At 41.8% G+C, this 26,668-nt stretch overlaps 1 protein-coding gene across 6 annotated transcripts in view; it reads right to left on the reverse strand.

Annotated features, from left to right (window-relative positions):
- The window catches only part of ERG (ETS transcription factor ERG), a 278,178-nt gene that overhangs the window by 28,150 nt on the left and 223,360 nt on the right, over nt 1-26,668 (reverse strand). For all 6 annotated transcript variants that reach the window (XM_059921559.1, XM_059921553.1, XM_059921558.1 and 3 more), the window contains one exon: nt 14,563-14,714. In XM_059921559.1, coding sequence (XP_059777542.1) covers nt 14,563-14,714 — 152 coding nt within the window. The remainder of the gene's footprint in view (nt 1-14,562; nt 14,715-26,668) is intronic.

Here is a 26,668-nt window from a genome sequence, read left to right on the forward strand (position 1 = left end):
CACTTATACTTAAATATACATTCTTTTTCATATTCTTTTCCATTATGGTTTATCAGAGGATATTGAATACAGTTCCCTGTGCTATACAGTAGGACCTTACTGGTTATCTATTTTATATATACTAGTTTGCATCTGTTAATCCCAAACTCCCAATACGTCCTTCCCCTAGCTCCCTCCCCCTTGGCAACCACAAGTCTGTTCTCTATGTCTGTGAGTCTGTTTCTGTTTCGTAGATAAGTTCATTTGTGTCCTATTTTAGATCCCACATATAAGTGATATCATATGGTATTCGTCTTTCTCTTTCTGACTTACTTCACTTAATATGATAATCTCTAGCTGCATCCATGTTGCTGCAAATGGCATTATTTTGTTCTATTTTATGGCTGAGTAGTATTCCATTGTATATATGTACCACATTTTCTTTATCCATTCATCTGTTGATGGACATTTATAAAACAATGTGTAGACTCCAAGGACCCATAGGATAATGACTAAGCTGAATTTAACTGAGTTATTGAGCATTTACAACATACACAAGTATTTCAGGGATTCAGAATTGGCCAAGACAAAGATGCTGAGAATCTACTGAGGTAGGCAGCCATGAAGACAACCCACAAAGCAGAATGAAATCTGTGTTATCCAAGCAGGACGGGAGTACAGAGAAGTAGCAACTGATCCCAACCAGGATAAAAGGGAAAGGCTTCACCAGAAGGGTTTGGCTTGAGCCTGCATTAAGGATTTTGACAGAAGTAGGGTGATAAAAGCAGAGAAGACCTTTAGTTTAGGGGAACAGCTTGAGCCCAGCTTCACACCCACCGAGGCATGAAATATCTGATGGTTTTGAGGAACATGTGAGAAGTTTGGTGTGGCTGGAGTGGAGGGTTTAAGAGGGAGCACAGAGACATAGGAGGATGGAAATGAAAGTTGGAGACAGATCAGGAGAGCCTTGAGGATCTTGCTAAGAAGGCTAGACTTTATGATCTAGGAATTTCAGAGTCATTGAAAATGTCTGAGGAATCAAAGAATGTCTTAAATTACATCAAGCACAGCAAAGTTGGTGATCAAATAAAAGGCTTTATTGGGAGCCAGAATACCCATATTTGGACTCTGATTCAACTGTTCTTTAGATGTAAAAGTTAACCTCTCTAGAATTTGTTTTCTTTTTGCTGTGGGTAATTAAGTGAAATGTTAGGGGAAAAGAAAAGTAAATGAGATAACGTATGTGAAAGCACTTTGCCAACAATAACACATTACAGAGCAATAATGCATCCACGCACTGGATTTTGCATTGCAAAGTCTGCTAAAATGAAGTAAACAATCTATTATCACAGGGTCAGCCTCTTCCTCTAAACACAAAAGTCTGATTTATCACTTTATTTTAAGAAGTTTTCGGAGGTGCTTCTGTGAGATGAACCAAGAGCCACTGCAGATAAGTTGTTTTGTTTTCAGCCCTCCAGTCCAATTGTTTTGAAAACATCTGTGTCATCACTCCACATTTCGTGGACATCAAAATGGTAAAGCCCCATAGTACAGGGTAAAAGAAAAAGGAAGCCATCTCTCTCTCTGCAGTTTCTTATTTGTATCTTAGATTACATGGTTAATATCCAAAAGTTTTACAAATGCTATTCCAGTAAACTGGGATTAAAACAATAAATAAAAGCAAAGCAGAGTTGCACCGTTTAAGGTTTGGGTGGGGAAGCAGGGGGAGGAGGGACAAGCAGTGGGTGGGATTAGGGTTGAACATTTTTTTTACATTTCCCTGAAACTGGATTCTGCCCTAGTAGAGTTCCACTGCTGCCAGGAAAATATTAAGTAGATATTTAAATTAAGCAAAAGGATATTGCATTGCTGAAGACATACTGTGCCTTCTTGAAACAAAATACCTCATGTAGGCAAACATCCTATTTCAGAGACCCCCAACCCCACCCCAGAGGAATGAATAAAAGCAAGATTAAGCAAGAACCAAATTGGTGATAATATAAGCTCTGAGTGTCATTTTTCTTGAACAGTATCAATGTAAAATACTGGCTTCCAGAAAGAAAAATCACCCTTGGTAATGAAAAAATACCAACAAAAATAAAATGTACTTCTAAATCATATCAAAATCCTATGAGGTCTTTGTTTATAAAACCAGACCTTGGTGAGTCTGCCAGTCTGCTGTCCCACACACTCAGAAGCCTGCAAAAATAAGATTTAGCATGTTGCCTCCTCATCGGAACAGACTTTACATTTATAAAGAAGCTTAATAAAGAGAACTAGCTCACATTTGAGCTTCACTCCACAAGAACTTGAACTTTGAGCTCAAGTAAAGAGCCTACATCAAGGTTACTTCTGAACCTTTTCATTTCCATACTATGAATGGGGCTCAGTTACTGTTTTGATAATTACTGATTTCTAATTTTACGGCACTTTGGCCAGTGAAGGAGGTATAAGATACTGATTTTTTGAATACTGGTTGTTACTCCTTTGGTGGCCAATTTCTGCAGATTGACCATGCTTAAAAAGAAGGCTTATCTTCTAATTGTTGAGTGCAGGTTTCTATGAATAACCACTAGATCAAAATTAGTAATGCATATATAATTTTCATGTCATTGATCTATCAGAGACTGAGAAAGGCAAATTTAAATCTCTCACTAAGGTGGATTTGTCTATTTCTCTGTACAGTTCTTTATGTATTTTGAGGCTATGTTATTAGGTATATACAACTTTATCATTGTTATATATTCTTCATAAATGTAAACTGTTTTTATTATGTGATAACCCTCAATTTTCTCCAGTAATGTTTTCTGCTTTCTGTTTCCATTCTTGTCAGCTTTATTTTGACTGAAATTTAACTACTATATCTTATCCCATCTATTTGCTGTCATTCTTTCTCTGTGTTAGATGTTTGTGTAAATAGTATATACATAACTAACTTTAGAATATTTTTTTAAAATCTACTTCATCACTTTCTGTCTTTAATGGCAAGTTTGGTCTACTTACATTTATTGTTACTGATATATCTGATTTCTACCACTTTATGCTTTCTATTATTGCTATGGCAGTTCTTTATTTCTCCTTTCCAAATACCTGATTGGATTGATCTATTTTTCTTTGTTCCTTTTTTGTTTCTCTACTTGTTAATCTTTAAACATAATCTAAAGTTAATCACCAAATGTCCTTTTCCCACAGAATGGAAGGAATTTAGGAACCCTCCACACTAGTCATTCATTCTTATAAGATAATGTTGGCCAATATTTTTATTCCACCTTATTAGAGTCTGTGGCAGGAAAAAAAAGAAAGGTTAAGAGCCCAGAAGATAACTAGAGTTTTGTCAGTTTCTCCCAGCTCACTGGAGATTTTCTTCTACTGCCCTCTGTGCCCTGTTTTGTTGTTGAGAAGTCTGCTGTCCTCATAACTGTCATTATTTTCAGATAGTCTGTCTTTTTTCTTTAGTACTGGCTCTAAAGTACTTTGTCTTTGGTGTTCTTCAGTCTCACCATAATGTAATTAGAGAAGATGAATTCTTATTTATCCTTCTCTGACTGGTGTTTCCTGTACTTGGAGAATGGTTTTGTCCATCAATTTTGGGAAAGTCTTAGTCTCTTCCAATATTTCATCTCTTCCGTTCTCTTAATTTTCTCTTGCTGGAACTTCTATTAGATCTACATAAGACATTACTATGAGTCCTTCCCAACTGTTGACTTTTTTTCTCATTTTCCACCCCTTTATCACGTGCTGCACTCTGAAAACAATCTCAAGTCTCCCTCCTCTAATTCTCTCTTTGATGTTTTCAAATCAACTGTTTAATCCATCTACTGAGTTTTTGGTATTTTTTGATGCTGAATTTTGAATACTGTTTTGTGTTTCTAGGAATTCTACTGTTTCTTCCTCAAGATTATCTATTCTATTCCATAATATCTTCTTCCTCTCTTTTTTGGTTCCTTCTTTTATGTATCTAGTCACTTTTATATCTATTCACTTTATATTCTCTATCATACTTCAATTATCTAATATTCTTGAGGGTTTAATCATATTGTCTGTTGTTTCTGCTGAATCTTGGTCTTGGTAGATTGTTTCTTCCTGTTTTCATAATTTTGGGTTGCAGAATCATTTTCTGTGGGTCTTTGTAGGAATTCTGTAAAGCCTGGATTGAAGGCAAGCTTCTCCAGGAAGATTTTGTACTTACTTCCGCCAGGTGCCCAAGGTTATCACTAGCTCATAACTACTTTTCAATGGTTAATTTCTCAGACTCAGGATTGTTGGACCACACAGTTGTGTGCATGTGTGTATAGAGTAAGGGGAGGGATCAGGTCCAACTCCTGCTTTGTGCAAGACCAAGATCTCATTTCCTGCCCCTAATTAACCTTTAAAACCCACATCTCTGTATTATAGACATTGGAACCCCACCCCCATTCATGCCACCTAAGACAACCAGGTGACAACATGAGAATGGGCTGCCCTGTTCTCAGTTCCCCCCTTTTTTTTTAGTCCCTAAGAAATTCACTGACTTTCTTCTCAGTTCAGCTATGCATTTAAAAGGATGTTAGATTCTATGCATAATTTCCAGCTGCTCCACATGAGATCCTTTTAAATTCAATATTTTACCAGAACCAAGAGTCTTCTCTGCATATTTTTTACCCATTTACTTTAAAACTTTTCCATTTTCAATGCACCTGTCAACCTAGCTCACACTATGCTCCACTTCATTCATTAATTAATCAATTGTCAAAAATTAATTGTACATATGAATTGTTCAATACCTTACAGCACAAAAACTGTAAAAAAAAATGTGCCTACTTTAAACTCTCTGAGAATCAACAATTCCATTATGTATTTTATTCAAAACATACATGCCTACATTATTTTTGTTGGGCTCTGAAGATACCTTTGAAATTCTGACATGCCAAAATATTTCAGTGGATGGAGACATTCTTGACTCCTCTTGAGTGGATTATCTAGCTTGGGGATTTTGCTTTTCTTTATTTGTTCCCCCATTACCTCCCTTTAGTTATTCCGTGACAACGCTGCTTATGCTTATCATGTTTTAGAAATGGAGTGACTTGTTCCATTTCCAAGTCTCTCCCTGCTTGGGTTTTCTTTCTTTGCCCCTCTTTACACGTTGGTGTCCCTGGAGTTTTGTCCTCGGTCCTCCACTCTCCTCACTTCATATATATCCCTGGGCGTCCAGGCTCTCACGTTCCAACTACAACACGCACGCTGTATTGGTTTCCAAGGGTTGCCATTAACAGAGGACCACACACTAAGTGGCTTAAAACAACAGGAATGTGGTCCCTCATAGTTCTGGAGGCTAGAAGTCTGAAATAGAGCTGTCAGGAGGGCTATGCTCCCTCTGGGACTCTGGATAAAATTCTTTCTTTCCTCTTCCATCTTCTGGCGGTGGCCGGCAATCCTCAGTGTCCCTTAGCTTGCAGCTGCATCTTTCCAGTCTCTGCCTCCATCTTTACATGGCCTTCTCCCTGTGTCTTCACATCATCTTCCCTCCATGTATGTCTGGGTCCAAATGTCCCCTTATGATAAGGACACCAGTCGTTTTATCAGGCCCACCTTTGTGATCTCATCTTGACTTGATCAAGTCTGAAAATACTCTATTTCCAAATCAGGTCACATTCCAAGGCACCAGAAATTAGGACGTCAACATATTTTTTTGTGGGGGAACAATTCAACCCATAATACATGCTTATCCCTTGAGCCTAGGGCTTTCTCCCAAATGCCTGACCAAATATGAAGAGAAGAGCTGCAATTTTTGGAGGTATCACTATAACCCAAGCACTGTTGATGCACTTCACACATATGTTTTATTTAAGCCATACAGCACCATATGAGGTAGGCATTACTATCATCCTTATTTTAGTGCCAAAAAAACTAAGGATCAGCAAGATTAAATGACTTCCCAGAGCCAGAAAATGGCATCGTTTAGAACTCACCTGCAGTGACCCATGATAAAGAATTTTAACCCTATGCTCTACATGGGCACACTGAACTGCCTTGTGTGTATCCCGTGGGTACCTTAAGTACAGGATGAACCAAACCAGAATCATCTATCTTAATTTTTTTTTCTACATTTACTAACATCCACCCAGCCATTCTTGCCAAATCAAAGCTATTTTCAATGCGATTCTTCTCTTGGTTTTCAGGAAAAACAGAGAAATCATTATCATCATGGAAATGTAAAGGTTAAGGGCTGAGCAACAGACGATCTTGAACATCTCCTTTATCCCTTGACTTATCACTTACATCTCCTTTGAAAAGGCCATTTCAGAATCTACAACAATTTAACAAATTTATTCCATCATTCTATTACCTTGTGTTCTTCCTGGACATTTTTGATCATGTAGGATAGGAATAAGAGCTCAGACTATGGATTCAGACAGAACTGGGTTAGAATTCTGGCTCTCCACATCATTGGCTAGGACATCTTGGGCTACTATCTTATTTTCCCTAGTTTTAGTTTCTTTATCTGTAAAGTGAGAATAATAAATAGTCCCTAGACCATAGGATAGTTGTGGGATTTAAGTGAGATAATCCCTTTTTAATAAAGAACATGGCCAACTGCCTGACAACAGCGTGCACTCAACAGATGGTGACTATTGCTATTTCTGTCTTTATCATTTCAGTCACACGTATAACCCAATGGCAGTTTCCTCAATTCAGCTCATAGTTTTAAAATATAATTAGTTTTGACTTTAGGATTTAAGTTTTAGTTGGTTTGGTTGTTTAGTTGCTTGACTTAGCATAAAAAATTGTAACCAGAAGCTTATAGAAACACATTCCATAATGCAGACATAATGGGAGAGATCTTTGGAAGTGTTTAGAGGCATGACAAAGTAAAATAAAGAAATGTATAGTTTATAGGAAACAAATGTGTGGTTACCAAAGGGGAAAGGGAAAGGGGGGTACAAATTAGGGGTGTGGGATTAACAGATACAAACTTTTATGTATAAGATAGATAAGCAACAAGGATAGACTGTATAGCACAGGGAATAATACCCATTATCTTATAATAACCTATCATGGAGTATAATCTGCAAAAATACTGAATCACTGTGTTATACACCTGAAACTAACACAATATTGTAAATCAACTATACTTCGATTTAAAAAAAAAAAAAAGAAATGTGTAGCTTTACCAACAAGTTCTTTAAGTATAAATGAGCACAGGCCTGGGAGTTGGCTCTGGTCTCACCCATCTCTGCGTGTGTCCTCGGGAAAGTTGTTTCACCTCCCTAGGGCTCGATTTTCTCATGTTTCAGAGTTTTATGATAGTTAATTGTATGTTTCCACTTGACTGGATCATGGGATGCCTAGATATTTAGTTAAACATTATTTCTGGGTGTGTCTGTGAGGCTGTTTCCAGAAGATACCAGCATTTGAATTGTGAGACTGAGTAAAGCACAGACAGGGAGATGGGGACAGAGAGAGAGAAAGATTGGTTCTGCTTCTTTGAAGAACCCTGACTAATACAAAGCTGAACGAAGATCATCAAGAATCTTGTACATCCATCTCCTATGATTCTGTTATTCCCACTAACTAAAGCTGGATTCCCATTCACTCGAATAAATGCATGTTTACTGACTTCTGCACACGGGCCACGAGCTTGCTGCTTTGTCTGGTGGTGAAGAATATGCAAAAGACATAATCACCAACTCACGATGCTCACAATCTAACAGAACAGACAGGCTTATAAATAACTAACTCTAATAAGATTAAATTGTAGTAATATGTTGGTCATCTGGGCTTGGTTGGAGAGTGTATTCTTCTATTGCTTGTTATTCATCTGCTTTCAAGCCCAGCTTGGAGATGTCATATGTAGAAAGGACCCTGTGCAGGTGATGAGAGACTTCTGCCACTCTGAAAACTCAAAATCCTGACTTTCTAAGAAACCAGATCAGCAAAGACTCACACTGGGCATATGCTCTCTGCCTGCACCGAGCTGTTCGCTAATGTAACTCACTCTGTCCGTGGAGGATGTCACAAGAAGCAGGCTGCCGCTACATGGTACTGCCACTGTGGCAGGAAGGTGGCCATGACTGTAGCCTCAGTGAAGCCCGAACATAAAGTCCAGGGATCCTGCTTTTAGGATTCTGCACCAATAAAAACATTGCCTTCCCTGTGAAACTTTTTTGAAAACAGGCATTAATTCCCCAAATGGCTCTTTTTACGTTGGCCACCAGGAAGCTCAGAGCCATACTGGAAGCTTAGCTACAGCATCTTGGCCAAGCTTGTGGCCAAAATGGCTGCATTCCTCCTTCATGTGACCTTGGTTTTCCATTAATATTTGTAATTGCCTTAGTACTGATCTCTAATTTCTAACTGATCAGTAGCTTGGTTCACATGATTATCAGTAGTTTAGTTCACAAGGCATCTCAAATCCTTCATGGAATTAAATGCTATATCCAGTATACAGATGCATTATAGAATATAATATAAAACCAAATAAAGTGTGGCGATGAAAGAATTGGTAAGACGTTGGCAGAGAAGCAATGAAGGTGCCAGCAGATCAAGGATGGGTTCCTAGACAGGGTGGATTTCAAAGATGCCTTGAAAAGTGAGAAGGATTTGTTAGCAGAGAGAGGAAGGGCATTCCATCAGAGGGAACAGCATGGGCGAGGACACTTGTGAAAACGCAGCACAGGAGTAGAATGATGTGACTGGAGGGCAGGACAGGGTAGGGTGGAGGTTGCAAAGGGATTTAGAAATCTTGTCATCAGGGAACAAAGGAAGCTTTTCTTTACTAGTCATGTTTATAGTCATCTTGTTCCTCAGCTATTTTGAAACATTTGTCTGAATCATTCATTTGAGCTCTTAATCATACTCTCTGCTGTCACGAATTACTTAACTTCATGTGGCTGGGTCTTATCTGCTTCTCACAGGCTTTGGTCATTTCCTCTGTGACTGGTGTGAGAGTAGCAAGTACTCAGTAAATACCTCGCGCATTGAGTAGAAGTTGCCCTGCAGGGAGGGCCTGAGGAAGACACAATACAAGAAGTTCTAGCCATGTGTGTTTGGGGGCCAGGAACAGGGGGTTTTAAATCATATAAGAGCTTTTATTCTTGGTGACTAGAATATTCTAAGTGCTCAGTAAATGAATGAATGGATGGATGGATGGATGGATGGATGAATGAATGAATGGATGAATGAATGAATGAAGACAGGGAGCCAGTTAAAAGGTGAATGTGGCAACTTTTTGTCTCTGAGACTTCTGACTCCCATGAGCATCTGTGCTCAAAGTGGATATTTAGAAAATAAAAATGGAAGTGTTTGAAAAGCCCCATGCCTTAGCACCCATTTTAGGGAATAAAAATAAAGAAAAAGAAAAATCTTCTCAAAATGATGTAAGCTGCTGAAACCAGAGGTTCTGTTGCATTTTGGTCAGCATTTTGCAACTCTGAAGAAAAGTGGATGAAGACCGTGCCTTCCTCTTTGCCAGCTCCCTCAGTTAGCACATCGCTGAGCATATTGTCAAGGCCAAAAAAATAACAGCGACGGCCGGAGGCCACCTGGCACACAGAGGGACAACATCACTGCTGCAGAGGCTTCCTCAGACATCGCAAAACCTACGTTCTCTAGAACATATTAGTTCCACTGTACAAGGGGGACCCATTCTTTCTAAACATCGATCTGTGTTCACAGCCTTGGTGAACAAGAATTGGAAATACCACCTGGAAGTCAGATTCCCGGGTTGTCCCCGAGTTGTCTCGGCTGTTGATGGGAACACAGTAAAATGTATAAGGCTGAGTACTGCACTTGATCTGATCTGTCTGAACGGAGCTCAGCGCTGCCACCAATGAATGGAGCCGCGGGGCTTCTTCCTCAGCTCTCACACTGTGTTTCGTGCCTTAAATGGCCCTGGATTGCCCTGTGAGGGCCTTGATGCAGGACCTTTACAGAATTTATTGTGCCAACCAATGACAGCCCCCAAAACCCATCTGAAGGGAAAAGCTTTAGGACAATTCTTTCTTTTGCCAACTTCCTTTTCTAAATGATGCCTTTATTTCAAATAATGAAGGTGTAGGAAAGCAAAATTTATTTAGTGTCTTCTATCTAGCTTAGAGCACCTCAAACCTTAGAATTCATGAAAATCACACAGGAATGTGTTAACAAGGTAGAATCCTCAACCCCACACCGGGATTCATAAAATTTAGAGACGGGCGTTTTTAAATCACAAGTCTCCCAGGGAATCCTGGTGCAAGTGGTCTGATCATACTTGGGCGAAACATTCCCCAGTCAGCCTCCAAATTAAGCTGAGCCAACAAAGAGCCATTTAACTGGGTCCCATGTCTAGGGCCCCTCTTATTAAGACTGATTTCACTGAATGATACTTTGATCTACAACTGTGAACATAAGAAACAGCCCAACCCCCTGAGATGTAGACCTAGATATACAGATATTCACACCAAATAGATAGATAGATAGATAGACAGACAGGCAGGTATGATAGATAGATATAAATGATAGAGACAGACAGATAGATAAATGATAGATAGATATAAATGATAGATATACAGATGATAGAAAGAATAGATGATTGATAGATGATGAAAGAGATAGAAAAAGAAAGAAAGAAAGAAAGAAAGAAAGAAAGAAAGAAAGAAAGAAAGAAGGAAGGAAGGAAGGAAGGAAGGAAAGAAAGAAAGAAAGAAAGAAAGAAAGAAAGAAAGAAAGAAAGAAAGAAAGAAAAAGAAAGAAAGAAAGAAAGAAAGAGGGAGGAAAGAAGGAAGGGAGGAAGAGAGAGAAAGAAGGGAAGAACAGGTGTGATGTACTGTCCAACCACTACACTTTGAGGCAGAGGGGCACAATCACCAACCTTGCCAGGATGACAGGTGTAAGCCAGGGTTTCCCAGAACGTCTGGCATCTCTACTGATTATTTTTCTTGTGCCTTCCCTGTTACCCTCCTACAATAAACCAAGGAACACATTTATCTCTAGACTCAGAATTAATACCTGGGCCGTCTTTCCCACATTTGTTTTCTTTTTATTCTAGGGACACTGAGGCATGTATTGATTGAGGCATCCCTTTCACACAGCCTGCTGACACCTTGGACCCAAATAACACCCGCTTTTTGCAACTGTGCAGGATTTAAAAGTTTGTGTTAAACATATATACATATATACATAAACATACAAAACCCCCTCTTGGTATCACTGTCTGTTAAGTTCTTACGTTAGCCCATGTTCTCTATCTGTTTACTCTGAAAATGGATTCTGTCTTGTTCCTTTATTTATATTTGTGTGAGCTTTCTTAAATCCATTTGGAAACAAGGAGAGAGTGTAAATATATCCAATGAAGGTATATATTTATTCATTAGGGTTATTTTATGAGTTTCTTTAAAGCTCTTGAGTTAAAGACAGTGAGTCTCAAAACCAGGAACTTTGAGAAGTGAGGAATTCAGGTACAAGAGCCCAATCTGAACACAGACAATATCCCAGGTTCTGCTTTTTCTTCTCGCTAACACACCAATCTTCAGGCCAGTGTGTATCAGGACCATTTTTAGGTCTAGGACATGAATGTCAGTATGTAGGTGATTGATGGTGCAAGTGCTTCGGAGTAAATAATGGGTTTTTTTTTTTGGTTTTTTTTGGTTATCTTTTTGATTTGCACTTATGAGTGCCAATCAATGTGTTTAAGTAGTAGGAACAATATGAACCAGTCAGAACCAGGTTTGGAGAATTCTACCTAAGTATGCAGAGTTCTCTACACCCAAAACGTGCCTGAGTGAGGTGCCTGGATCCCAGAGCTGGGGCCTAAGGTACAGAGGCAGCAGCTGACAGAGTGGTCCCCACGTCCTGCCATCTCTACACTGGGGGATTTTCTGGATTGTGCAACACAGCTCTGTGTGTGTGTGTTCATCTGTGTGTCTGTGTATGAACACACACACAGGAGGCTTGACCAATAACTGAAAGACTCACAACTTGCAAAACCAGCCACAATGAGCTCTCTTACAAACCCTGTTAACTGAATAACTGCCTCTGCATTGGCATGAAGCAACCAAAGGAGGGAACAGCTGAAAGAGGACTTTCTTCAGGAGATGAAACCAGCCTTTACACAAAAACTTAATATGAGCCAATCTGTGCGACCAGGCTTCCACCCAACCGACTGACGTTTAATGAGCACCTACTACATAGATCACAAATGGTGGATGCTCTGACTTGATTAAATTGCTTCTTTGCCTCTTTCCCATGTAAATATGTCTCCTGTTTTCTAAACAGTTTACTTAACATAGGAAGCCGCAAGTCTGGCCCTACTGGAAAGGATATTGATGACATCAAAGGCTATTGCTGGCGGGACAGAAATAGGACCTCGTCAGTTAAAAGGATATAATGGCACCAGGCTTAGCTCCTGGGTCTGCGATTCTACACGGAACCCAGATAAGCATCTTTAACGTGGGCCTCTCCTCAGATTGATTCTCTCACCTTAGAGGACTAAAGACTTTGTTTTGCTTAAACTGAAGAAAATACTTTCTTAAGGAGGAAGGCAAAGGGCGAGATGGGCTTGGGCGGACATCCTCTGGGTTTCTACGTCATCCCGTTCAGCTTCAGCCAGTGTCCGAGGCAACAGAATCCCTGCCTTCCCACTCCTCTCCAGGCACATATCTGTTCTCAAGCCTTTTTTAGGTACCACACATCCAGGATGGGCATCTCGGACATCTGCCCTTCCATATTTCTTCCCATTCAACAGGAAATGCCTCCTGTTCTAAGTCACAGTAACAAGTAATGGGTCTCAGGAATGCAGCTTAGTTCCCATGATCAAACCAAATACATGCCCTCTGCATAAATGTCAACTGTCTCTCAAGAAACACGAAAACCAGCTTTGTCCCTCTCCTAAGGCACACTTGAGACTCTCTCCACTGTCTCCTATAAAAGCCGTACAACGTGTGCTTCGAGGTCAGGGATGGCTGACCCCTTTCGTACCTAACTAACTGCATCAAATCATTTTGCTGCAAAGCCACAGTGACAACCCTGGAGGGAAACCCAGTCCATGAACCCAAGTCAGATGTTTTGCCAAGGACTCTGCACTCTGAACTCTCCTGTTTGGAAAGCAATGGGAACACAAGTCCACTGGATGTGATCTGATGCAGAATAAAGGGCAGGGGTGGCAATCATGGCACGGAGGGGATTTGAACCCGTCTGCCATCACACTTCATGGAGGTGAATAGAGGTGACTTCTGGGGCAAGGGAGAATCAAGTTTGCACCAACCTCACCCATGCACACCTCTTATTACTCCGGCAACAAGGAGCAGACCGGGCAGTACTACCCAGTGGCTAGGCACCCCTTCATCCATCCCTCCCTCGGTTAATATGCATTGAGCACCTAGTACACACCAGGTACTGCACTTGGCCATGGAGGTAGGGCCTTTGTGGGGCTTACATTCTATTGAGGGAGGAGATAATAAGAGAGCTTTCACATAAATGTCCACTATAGTGACAGCTGGGGATAAAGGCAATAAAGGAAAATGAGGCAGGTGGGGGGTTGAGAGTCACTGGGTGGAGTGGGGAGGGGGCGACTCTGGATGGAGTGGTCGGGAAAGGCTTCTGAAGAGATGTTTGCACAGAGCCCCGATGAAGGACAGAACTCCCTGGAATCAAGGGGGTTTCGGGCTGAGGCGACAGCAAGTTCAGCCCCTGAGGCAGAACAAGAGGGGGACCAGGTGGCTGCAATGGGTGATGGGATGGCAGGGGCTACTGCAAGGGGCTGAGATTCATTCCAACCCCCCGAAAGGAAGAGAACGAAGGAGCCAGAAGGGCCTGAGCTCTAACTTGGCCTCTTATGAACTGCAGGCTGACCTCTCCAAGCTTCAGTTTCCTCATCAGGGCACTTGTGACAAAGACACTACCTATTTCCCAAGATTTCATGACACCAAAATTTCCACGTCTCCACATCGCTCACCAAATACCTCATATAGAGTCAGGACCCACTGAGCAGTGATGGTTGTCACTGCTGCTATTGTTGTGGTGATATTTTTGGTTTTATGTAGTGCATTTCCTCTGAGGGGGTTTAAGGCATCCTTCCTATTACCTTTAGTTTTGCTAAATACATAAATTCCTGGCATTTTCCTCAAATCCAGAGCTATTGTTTTGGCTTGGGTTTAGAATTACTTCTGGTAAAGAATTTTTCTGGCTCTCAGAGTCTGTGTTTATAGGTCAGTGATAGCTGGAATTTCAGAGTTTGAGATCAAACAATATAGGGCTCCCAACTTTTAATTTTGCCAGATTAAAAAAAAAAAACTTTTAAAGCCTACCTTCTATTATGAATAGCACTTCATAAAAGGAAGGATATTTAACACCAAATAACCTCAGAGAAAAGCCAATTCTTCCTTCGAGAGGTCACTTTTCATGGATTCTCTCTCTCTCTCTCTCACACACACACACACACACACACACACACACACACACTCACACACACCCAGAGCAGTGAACATTTCGCTGTGGGTGGACCAACTTCTGCTGGCTTCCATTTACAACCACTGCTCCAGGCAGTGGAGGGAGACCAATGCCAAGGGCGAGAAGAGAGAGCCTGAACAAAGCTCTAGGAAGGCGTGGGTCGCTGACCGAGCCTCTGACCTGCTGGCACGATAACTCGGCGCTCGTTCGTGGTCATGTTTGGGGGCGGCATGTGCTTCTCCTCCATGTAGCCGCTGTAATTCATCGCGACAGTGTCCGTGCTACCCACCATCTTCCCTCCTTTGGCCATGCTGCATTCATCGGGGGAGTTCCTGGAGGGGAAGAAGACACATCCTTCCATTACTGCGGCAACCCAGAGCCCTCCTCCCTGTCTCCGCGTGATACCCAGAGAAGCAAGGAGGGGCAGGGTGGAGGGGCATGAGGAAGGGGGAGGAGACTGTGAAAAGACAAATGCAGTGTCTCTGATGAACTGAATGGCTGTGTTTCCTCCAAATCTATATTTGGAAGCTCTAATCCCAACATGATGGCATTTGGAGGTGGGGCCTTTGGGAGATAATTAAGTTTACACAAGGTCCTGAGGGTGAGGCCCCTATGATGGGATTAGTGGCCCTTATAAGAAGACGAAGAGACCAGATACCTCTCTCTCTCTCTCTCTGTCTCTCTCTCCTCTTTGCCACTGAGTTTATAGTGAGAAGGTGGCTATCCTCCACCCAAGAAGAGAGCTCTCTCCAGACATCAACCCTGCCAGCAACTTGATCTTGGACTTCCAGTCTCCAGAACTGTTGTTTAAGCCCGCAGTCCATGGTATTTTGTGATGGCAGCCCGAGCAGACTAAGACAGTGCCCTTGCTCAGTGGAAGCAGAGGGCAGGCACGTGGGAAGCAAAGCTGCCACCTGGTTTCTATTTCTCCAGCCAGCTCCTTCTGAAACTGTCATGTCAAACCCTCTTCCGTGACAACTGATTGGAAACACTTGCAAGGAGCAGGGAACTGGCGCTTGTTCTCCCCGTGTGACTGTAAACAGGCCACGCACACAGATGCTGGGAGACGACCCTCAGCAAGGTCTACCCTAGAGTGCATGCCTCTTCACAACCTCAGAACGAAATCCTTGCACTCAATTTCAAATCCCTGCAGCCAATCTTTAGACACAGAGTTTGACGGCCCCCAGTGTTCCTGGCTTAGGTGCAGGCAGGAAGATCAGAGGAGGGGGCAGGACAGGGGACCCCAGCAGCCCTGTAGGACTGGGATGGGGGGTGAAACCAGCTATGTGCCTGCAGAAAGGAGTCAGCTGCTGGGCCTTGGGGAACAGCTCACAGGGCTGCTGTTCATTAAGACAGCCACGGCCTCTTGGATAAAGACAAACCTGCCTTTTTAAAAAAAGAAAAAAGGGGAATATAAATTTTTAAGTGAGATTTGAAAGTTACTGGACATGGTGAAATCATACATAATGGGGAAACTCCAAACAGAAAATGCAGCTTAACCAGGAAACAGAAAAATGTTTTTTTTTGAGGAATCTTGATGGTTGGGTTATGTCTTCTAAGGTGGATTTCTGGAAATTTCCTCTCAAGTGCTACCCAACACAGTATTTTTCATACTCTTGGGAATCTATGCATCTCCACTGGATTTTAGATTTCCATCCCAATGTCTGAGGCCCTGATGGTTGTGGGCTCCACTCCAGTGAGCCTTCCTTTGTCTCCTCCACGCTTTGTTTGCTGGAACTCTGCAGCCAATTTGCAGAACCTTGGAATTATAGGCCTGGCATGGACATGATCTTCAAGTCAGAGATGGTCTGAGGCATTGAGGCAGAAGGGCACTCTCTGGGTGGGGCAGGACTGAGGTGTGGTGGAGAGGGTCATTCTGACCCAAGAGCCGTGGCAGGGGTGTGGACAGGAAGAGCAGACCAAAGGCCCTGGAAAAAGTTTGTTCAGCGTCTGGTAACTTTGAAAATACAGATGTGTTCTCAGCGTCCCTTGCACATGTCTGGTGCTGATGGAGGGAGCTTAGGGCTGATGCTGAGGGAGAAGCAGGTATGTCTGTGGATGGAGGTTATAGTTGCGGTCGTCCAGGACTAAGTTCCTACCATGGGCCTGGAAATACACAACCCTGTTTCATGGCATCCTCACAGCTGTACTAACATGAAGGAAATTTAAAAATAATAGCAGTCGGAGTTCCCACGGTGGAACCCTCTATATTTCCAATGCTGCCTACACGTGCATTATTTCCTCTTGATGCTATTTTTCCTGGCTTCCAACATTTATCTCTAAAAGACCCATCCTAATATCAAAACACTGAATGTCTTCACTTGAGACTTAGTTTCCTTTCCCTTTGGAAAATTCCATCAGTTGAGTGGAGTATGTATGTTTTGGTCTATTGGTCTCAAGGAGAGAAGTTACTAGGGAAGAGAGTTAAAGGGGTTTGTTTCTTTAGGAAAAAGACTTTAGATGCTACTTAGGTGATGAGTGTCACTCAAGTAACCTCTGTAAGGTCTAAGATGAGCACTGTTCAGATTCATTTGTTCACTCCTCCATTTAGACCATTTTTTATTGAGGGCCTGCTGTATATCAGGCACCATAAATTCTTTCTTCTCCAGCAAGGCAGTTATCCATCTAAAAAGTTAAAAGTCAAAGAGATGTATAGAATTATAGAAAGAGGAAACATGGGGGATTATGGACCCTACATTCCAACTCTCCCATTTTCTTACAATTCTATTGTTCAATTTCCATCTCTGAGGACTAAAGCTCTAGGAACAAATCAGTTTTCCCATGGCATTAAAATAGATCCCTCATCAAATACAGAGATATAATGAGCTATTAAATTGCATTTTACCAGAGCTTTCCAAAAATATGTGTAAGTATTTAAAACAGGGGCAGTCTTCAATAAGGTTACTTTGTCTTCATCTTATAACCAGAAGACATAATTCATCTCATTAAGCTTTTCCAGCCAGCTTTCATTGTGAAAAAAAAACAGCAGAATGAAACCCTATTTCCAAATGTTGTACCTTCAGTTCAATAAAAAAATTGTCTTTTTCCCACTGTATTTTGTTTTAGCTTCAGAGGAAGACAGAAGGGAATCATGTTTGTGATCACTTCAAATAGTTTTTGAATCTAAGTAATAAATCTAACAGAACTCCAACCCCAAAGAGGGGAGAGGTCACCCCATAGGGCCACTGACATATAAGACTCAAGGCAGGTATTCAATAAATACTGGTTAAAGGGGCCCCAGGTGTTCTATTCTCACTGTTCAGTCATTTCGCCTTGTTTATTCTCTTGGAAATTTTAATAGCAAAAGGGTAGCATATATATATGTCGCCGTGTTCTGAGAGCTTCACAGTTACCAATCCTCACAACAGCCTGGTACAGCGGCCGCTGGCATTAGCTCCATTTCTCAGAGGTGTAAACTGAGGACACAAAAGAGAAGGGAATTGCTCCAGGTCTCAGAGGCAGGAGGAGGCAGAACTGAGGCTTGAAGCTGGGCAGCCTCTACTCACTGGCCACACTCATAAGCCCCGCACAGACAGCCCCACCCAGTAAAGGTAAGACGGCTAGGATGGCGGCCCTTTAAGAGGTAAAACAGATCTTTATTTCAGAAAGGAATCAAGAAGGCCCTGCCCCACATGTTACTCTGGCTTAAGGTGTGCACTGTGATACGTACACGCTTCATAGTCTAGGCCACCATCCTTGCCCCTGGACTGTTCATTCCCCAGCACAGCAGATGTGTGACCCATCCAGAGCGCATCTAAAAAGACGGAAATAAGAAAGAGAGGGAAATCCTGGGGGAGGATTTTTTTTTTTCATGGAATTTAGACACTGCTATTTTAAGAAAAAGAAATCTTAACATGATTCAGAGAATTGCAAAGTGTAGGTTGAAAAGTCTCCCAATAAATGCGTTTTCAGCTCTTTGCCCAGCTGTGGTAAGAAAAGATCCACACTGGAAATCTGCCCCTTGCTTACTGCACTGTTTAGCTCTACCTTCATTGTGCATTCCGAGAAGTCACAGGGAGAAGCTTCCCACAAACAGCCTGGTATCCTACCTGTACCAAGCCTAGAACAGAGGATCCCATGTTCTCTATTCTAACATGGTAAGGGTTTGGGTATTCAGTACATTACTTTGAAATGCACGTAGCAAAGAACATCCCTTTAAATATGATATTCTTAGTATTCACATATGTGTTCTTTAACAGTTCCTGTGAACGTTCTAAGGCAATTCATTAGATGCCTGCTAAATGGGTAATTAATTGGTGAATATGAAAGTTCGCTGTCTTATTATTTGGGGCATAAATTTCTTTATTGCTAATAAGCATGGTTCAAGATATTTCTCTCAAAAACTCTACCTTTTAAGGGCATGGAAAAGTGATTATGCAAGTCAAACCACAGTGAGATATCACTTCACACCTGTCAAGATGGCTATTATAAAAACAAAAACCAAAAGATAACAAGTGTTGGTGAGGATGTAGAGAAATTGGAACCCTCGCATACTGTTGGTGGGAATGCAAAATGGTACAGCTGCACTGGAAAACAGTATGGCGGTTCCTTGAAACATTTTTAAAAAAAACAACCATATGATCCAGCAATCCCACTTATGCATATTTATCCAAAAGAATTAAAATCAGGCAAGAGATATTAGCACTTCTAGGTTCACTACAGTACCATTCACAATAGTCAAGATGTGGAAACAACCTATATGTCCATTGATGGATGAATAGATAAAGAAAATGTGGTACACTCATACAGTAGAATACTATTCTCCTTAAAAAGAAGGAAATTTGGAAATAGATGACAGCATGGATGAACCTTGAGAACATTATACTTAGTGAAAAAAGCCAGTCACAGAAAGACAAATACTGCCCGATTCCCCCTTATGTGAGGTATCTAAAAAAGTCAAATTCAGAGAATCAAAGAGTGAAATGTTGGTTTCCAGGAGCTGGGGGAGGGAGAAGTGGTGAAGTTACTAATCCACCAGCATCAAGTCTCAGTCAAGTAGAATGAAAAAGCTCCAGAGATCTGCTGTACTACTTGGTACCTTTGGTCAACAATAAGGTACACTTAAAAATTTGTTTAAAAGGTAGATCTCATGTTGTGTTCTTACCACAATAAAATAAATAAAAAATTATTGTGTCTTAACCATATTCTCAGATTCACATTTTCAGGTCTGGGTTCTATTTATAACCCACAAAACACTGGTCTTGACAACCCCATACAGTATGTGGCACCAGGGAGAGGGAACAGATGGCAGGAAGACCGCTCACAGCAGGAGAAATCCCACATTGGGCTGGGGCTGCCCTGAGAGGGGGAGGCTGATTCAGACTGAAGAATCTCAGGAAGGCATTGGACAACAGCTGGGGTGCCAAAAAGTTGGGTGTATCGGCCTCCAAGTCCCTTAAAACATCCTTGGGGCCACACAACTTTAGGAGTTTAATCTCTGCAGCAATCTAACAGATTTCCATGCCACTTGTGTGTAATTGCGGTCACTCTAGGAAATAGAGAGATAATGTAGAAAGACCCCCTCAACCTTCATGACGAACAAGATAGGGGGTTGGTGTCCTTCTGGTAACTGGAGACACATGCCCAACTAAGATGGCCTGTTGAGCCTCAATTAATTAATCACTCTTAAGTAGCATTTGGAGAATTAAGGTGAGTTGAGAACATGATCATTGACTTCTTAAAACATACTAGTATTATGAATTAATGATGAAAGAACACGGCAAAGAATATCAAATAAATTGGAAAATCTACTATATTTAAATTAAGGTGAGAAGGCAGACATGCTGCCAAACTCCACTGGGTTCTCGTAGGGTTACAGAATCAGAGGGCTGGGAAACTCCATTCCCAAGCCCCCAGGCAGGACTCTCCAGAAGCTACTTGGATGAACAAATGCTTAGCTTATATTAACATTTTTCTAAGGAGGAGAGGCCAACATTTCCCTCTGCAACTCCAGAGTTATATTTATGTGTATGTGTTGTGGCTCTGAATATACCTTCTTCCCCTGTCCTTCCTCAAACTATGTGACATTTGAGGTGAACTGCAAAAACGCACACAAGATATAAACGATCAAAGGAATGGAAGTGAAGGGTATATGAGGGCAGAAAAGCAATTCACCGAGAGATAAAATCAGCACATTGAGTAAGCTTACTATTTATAGTTGTTCAAGGTAGGACATCAATCTATCTCTGAACTTTCTACTTGCCAAAGCAAAAAAGGAAGTCTATCCTGTGACAATTCAAGGTGTCAAAAAGATACACATGAACCAGTCATTCAGCAGAAGCAAGGCTTTTCCTGGGCTGAAACTTGAGAGAAGTTTCTCTCGTGGCTTCTCTTGAAGAGAACTGGGGGATGCGGCAAGCGGTATCCTTCCCAGCATCCCATAACAGACCTGAGAACATACCACACATAAAGCAGGATGCTCCAATCACACAGCTCTCAGCTGCTTCAGCTACAGGAACTGGGAGACTGTATTTCCTCAGCCAGTGCTCCATGCTTACCATTTCTTGACACTGATTTTGGAAAGAACCGGCCAACCAGAAAAATGGGTGCAAAAATACAAAAAATAAATGATTAAAAAATGAAAACAATCTTGAGAGATGGAATGCTACATATTCCAGTTTCCACAGTCTTCTAATTTATATGTTTTAAATTCAAATTTGCCTCTGGGAAATTTACCTAACGCATGGTGGGCAAACAAATATTTACAGACCTTATTTGGTTCATCTTCTATCCCGTATCTGACTGCTTAACTCATGCTAGGGATGGCTCCAAACACTTTTTATGTATTCATGTTATAGTGAAACATTCAAAATGGTGCTTAACACACAACACAGTAAATGCTATGTGTTAGCTGTTATTATTCATCTCATCCACACAATTCCACGAGGTCAAATACCAACAAGCAGCAGCAATATTACACGTGACTTGCAGAGAGGATGGAGGCAGGTTGTGTCCAAGGTTACACGACCAGCAGTGGAGCAGCTGGGATTTGAACCTACAGAGTTGGGGTCCTGAGTCCAAGGACTTGACCACCATGCTATAGGACCTCCCCTGGTAACTCCACACGAATCGTCTTTCACAGACATAACACATAATGGGATGGACCCTCAGAAGACTCAAGGTCATCACTATTGGGTATTTTCTGAAGAATATCCTGGGAGTGGCCCTGAAGACAGTCATGGATAGGGCGGCAGATGTGAGATGAGTAGGGCCAGCCCTGTGCAGACAAAGGCAGAGCCTCCTGGGAGACGCTAAAGGCGGCAATGTTTATTTGGACATACATACGAATTTTGATAAGTCTGGTTTAAAAAAAAGGTGGCCACCTCGATTTACAGTTCAACATCATATGTTCCTCCCGAAACCTTCCTTGAGGCGCTCAGCAGGGTGCAAGCTCTGCAGAGATGATGGGTGAACATTCATGAGTGTGAGGAAATCAGACAAGAAGTGTCTGTGCTCAGAGAGGAGAGTGGGAATGCCTGTGAGTCAGATCGTGGGTCTAAGAAGACAGAACTGAGGACCAGGACAGAAGCTGGACCACTGAGAAAGTAGTCCATCTAATTTTTTTAAGATTAAGTGGACCCCAGCCCAAGACAAAAGCTTCTTTTCGCTGTTTCCATACATAATCCCTTTCTTTGAAAAGGGGTAATGTGCCTATAAAAATGTACCAAGACATTAAAATTGGGGCTTTGGTTTTTGAAAAACAAAATAAACTTGACATCTGACATTGGTTTTCTCACATCAGCGTCTACTTACAGCAGGGCAGATTCCATCACAGAAACAGCCCGCAGTGAAATGGCCTAGATGCGACCGTTAGCTTGACAAGGATACACTAGGCCCTGAGCTGAGTGTGAATGGACCTCATTTATCCAGGAATGTCACTGAACGCAGCCCCAAGTGACAGGGCCGAGCTCACCAGCCACCTTAAATCTGTGATCCACCCTCACTTCACAACAGTCAGTGGAGGCGCTCAGGCCTGAGAGAAAGCCCAAGGCAAGTCAACATCGAATTTGGGCGATCGATATAACTTCTCCTAGTGGGTGAATGCAACCCTGCCAGTCCTCTCGAAAATCTACCCATTCTTCAAGCCCCCTCCTCCTTCTCGTTCCTGAATTCCTCTTGCACTTGGAGACGGCTTTCCCCTGCCTTGCTCTCCATCACATGCTGGTGGAGTATTTTTTTTTTCACATTTGAAATGCATATTTTTTTAAAAAAAACTTTCATTGGAGTATAGTTGATTTCCAATGTTGTGTTAGTTTCGGATGTACAGCAAAGTGATTCAGTTACACATATACATATATCCATTCTTTTTTAGATTCGTTTCCCATATAGGTTATTACAGAATACTGAGTAGAGCTCCCTGTGCTATACAGTAGGTCCTTATTAATTACCTATTTTATATATAGTAGTGTGTATATGTGAAGTAATTCAGACAGAGAAAGACAAATATCATATGGTATCGCTTACACGTGGAATCTAAAAAAAATGGTACAAATGAACTTATTTTCAAAACAGAAATAGAGTCACAGATGTAGACAACAAACTTATGGTTACCAAAGACAAAAGGGGGGGAGAGGGATAAATTAGAGGGTGGAGTATTCTTGAACTTTACTTCCAGAGAGTCTGCTTTCCTGCTACCAAAGTCATCTTCCACAAAGACAAGTCCACGCTGGCCACGTGCAACCCAAGCCCTTCCTCGGCCCATAGAGCCTTCCGACAAATCCACACTCCCTAGATTCTCCTCGGCCATCTGGCCCTGGGCCTCCTCAACTCATTCATTAAAAAAAAATTATTAAAGTATTGTTGATTTACAGTGTTGTGTAAGTTTCAGGTGTACAGCAAAGTGATTCAGGTATGCATTTTATACACACACACACACATATTTTTTTTCAGATTCTTTTCCCTTATAGGTTATTACAGAATACTGAGTACAGTTCCCTGTGCTATACAGTAGGTCCTTGCTGTTTATCTATTTTATATATAGTAGCGTGTATATGTTAATCTCAAACTCCTAATTTATCCCTCCCCTCCCGTTCCCCTTTGGTAACCATAAGTTTGTTTTCTATGTCTGTGGGTCTATTTCTGTTTTGTATTATAAATAAGTTCCTTTGTACCATTTTTTTTAAAAAGATTCCACATATAAGCAGTATCATATGATATCTGTCTTTCTCTGACTTACTTCACTCAGTATGAGAATCTCCAGGTCCATCCGTACTGCTGCAAATGGCATTATTTCATTCTTTCTTTTGGCTGAGTAACATTCCATCGTACATATGTACCACATCTTCTGTATCCATTCATCTGCGTAACAAACACTTACAGAGCGAGTCTACGCCAGGTACTGTCCCAGGTGCTGGGGACCCAGCAGTGTCCCTGTTCTCGTGGTGCCTGCGTTTGGGTGGGTGAAGCCCCTCTCCCCAGCCCCACATACTCTGCCCTGGAAGACCACGGTCCATATCCCATCCAACCCTTTTGTGGACGAGCAAGCGAATGTCTACTCCCGTGCAGTCTTCAGCCCATTACAGTTTATTAGAATGGCACTATCTTCCCAAATATTCTTTTCAGTTTATTAGGTGACTTCATGTTAAGAACTTGATGATGAAGCTAGACTAGAGAGGCTTTCTTTGGCAGCTCCACCCTGAGAGTCCAAAGAGGTCAGTTCTACGAGAGGGTCCTAAGGAGGCTGGCCAGGGCACGCATCCCAAGTCTGCCTTAAACCTGCATAGGAATCAATCCCTCCTCAGGTGGCTTTCTTCATAAGAATCCTAAAAGCACATACTTAGTCCTAATCGACCGAACCAACTCCTAATCAAGTTTCACGCCATGAATGGAGGTAGTCACCACAAAAGGTATTTTTAGGACCCCAGACAAGGAGGGGATTGTCTGGAAAGCGCCGGGGTAATTTGTAGGTCTGGTTTATTTCTGAATCAGAGGCAGTGGAAAAGCTGCTTCAGAGCCCATGGCCTGAGTAGCGGGTGGAGCTCGGCAGTGATTCACGTAGCACTCTGGGCTCAAACTGAAACTGGAGATGTTTGTCTTCACAGCTGTGTGTTATTTTTACCCTTACTAAATATTCTCTCTTACACCTGGAATTTCAGCCTCTTCCCACCAGGCCTGTTCCCTTCTCCCTTCTCCGAAGCAGTTGAAGACGAAATTAATTTAAAAAGTCACCACCAACAGTTAGTTCTTTGTCCCCAAAAGGGGTTTGAAGTTTCCCTGAGAAAGTTTCATGGTTTAAATGTATATTTCTCTTAACAGCCAAAAATGGGTATCAGCAAGATCACAGCACATTTAGATCTTGAAAACTGAGGAGGAAATGCATCCTTTGGGGACTCATCCTTTAGAATAAAGTATTCTGTAGAATAAGATGTCTACAAATAGTTACCTGACAAAGATGTGGCATCTTTTCTATCTTGTGTGCCTGTGTGTGTGTTTTTCTCAAAACACTTTCATTTTTCAGAGAGGAAAGAATTAAGCCCGATAGCCATTATGGTGCTTCAGGGTTTTATTTTCCTAAAAGGCTATGTAAATTCTGGTTAACCAAGATGATTTTCATTTCAGGATAGAAAATGCCAAGCAGTGCCCTTGTCCCAATGTCAATATCCACAGTGACCCGATGGGATTCACTTACATCATAAGGAAGAGCACGGCTCTTAGGCTGTTCTACAAAATGGTGTCCATCCGTTTCACGCCCCAAGAAATGGCAAAGATGCTCATGAGTGCTACTAAGGAAGGGGGATGAGAAAAAGTCTGCTCCAGACAGAGAGGGAGCCCCAGAGAACTTGGCTCTCTCACTAAATCTTCCCCAAGTGAGGCCCTTTCAATCCATGTCTCAGCCCTGCAGCCCAATGAACTGATGTCTGCAAAGACTCAAGGCCCCTTACAAGTAGGACAAAAGATTACTACCCGACCTCACTAGCACAGTTGGGAAAACCACTAGTTTTCCAGTCTCCAACACTGAGCCGCCCACAGCTTGGAAGGTTTGGAAGGTGGCCAAGCTTAACTAGGAAACATCTTTTATGCCAATCGGATTCAGAACCTTAAGGCAGAAAGGAACAAATGTGATTATAGCTGCAAATTTCACTGTCCTAAAAGAAGACATAAAGTCTTCTAGAAAACGTAAGGAAATATACATGAAGTCAAATCTCAATGCATCAAAGTAGAAAGGCATGAGGGAGACCAGTCCCAGGGAGACGCTTTCAAATGTCAAATATTGACTATTCCACGTAAAATGAGAAAACTGATGTTAAAAGACCTTCAGCCAAGATCTTGTTCTGTAGGCAGGAATTGGGCAAAGCACCTCTTCCAACACAATGACACATAGGGAACTGGAATAGTCACTATCCTAAAACTGAGAATTTTTTATTTTTAATTTCAGCCCAATGAGTATTTACTGAGAGCCACCATGGGGCTCAGACCATAGGTCTCCCATCAAGCTAATTATTTTTTAAATGTGGTTCTGTTTGGAATCACCTCATGAAGGGAATGTAAAGATGAGTGCAGTTTAATTGATCTGTTATAATAAAGTAAAATGAGAAGAAAGTAAATTTTTTTAACTGTGTAATATATACAAGAAATCAAAATATGGTTGGTGTTTGGATTTAATGCCTCTCAGAAGACAAAAAATCGGACATATTGCTCATCCATCACCTGGAGAAACTCCACCGTCCCTGCCAACACAGAGGTGACATCTGGCTAAAGAAAGCAGCCCTGAGGGAGGAAGAGGAGCACAGGCCTGGGGTCACATGGCCCATGGCAGGTGGACTTAAGTTATGGAGATGCAATGGTCTCCATGTACAAAATGGGTATAATCTTAATGCCATCTCATAGATTTAATGAGGAAATTGGATGATATGTTGTATCCTAAAATCTATTAATAAATCACAGTGTGTTGTGGAAATATTAATATCACTCCTCTGGGAGTCTTTCTTTCCTGCCTGGAGAAACTGAGTCATACTCTCACATCCCTGCTATGGCCAGGCCCAGAGCATCCCTCTGAACTTGTACTTGTCATGCGACCTCACGGAATCTTTTTCACCTTTGATGGACCGTAAGCTTCTCTTAACTCATCTTCATAGCGCACACAGTCTATGATGAAGAGTAAACACCAAATAAACGGTTTAGTGCAGAGTTTCTCCACTTCGAGACTACAGACCTTTGGGGCCAGATGATTCTTTCTGGGGGCAGATGCCGTCCTGTGTGCTGTAGGACGCTGAGTAGCACCTGTAGCCTCAGCTCACTAGATGCCAGGAACGCCTCACAGGTGTGACAGTCCAAACTGTCTGCAGAT

The sequence above is a fragment of the Balaenoptera ricei genome, chromosome 4 (assembly GCF_028023285.1).
Source record: "Balaenoptera ricei isolate mBalRic1 chromosome 4, mBalRic1.hap2, whole genome shotgun sequence".
In the NCBI taxonomy this organism is placed as follows: Eukaryota; Metazoa; Chordata; class Mammalia; order Artiodactyla; family Balaenopteridae; genus Balaenoptera; species Balaenoptera ricei.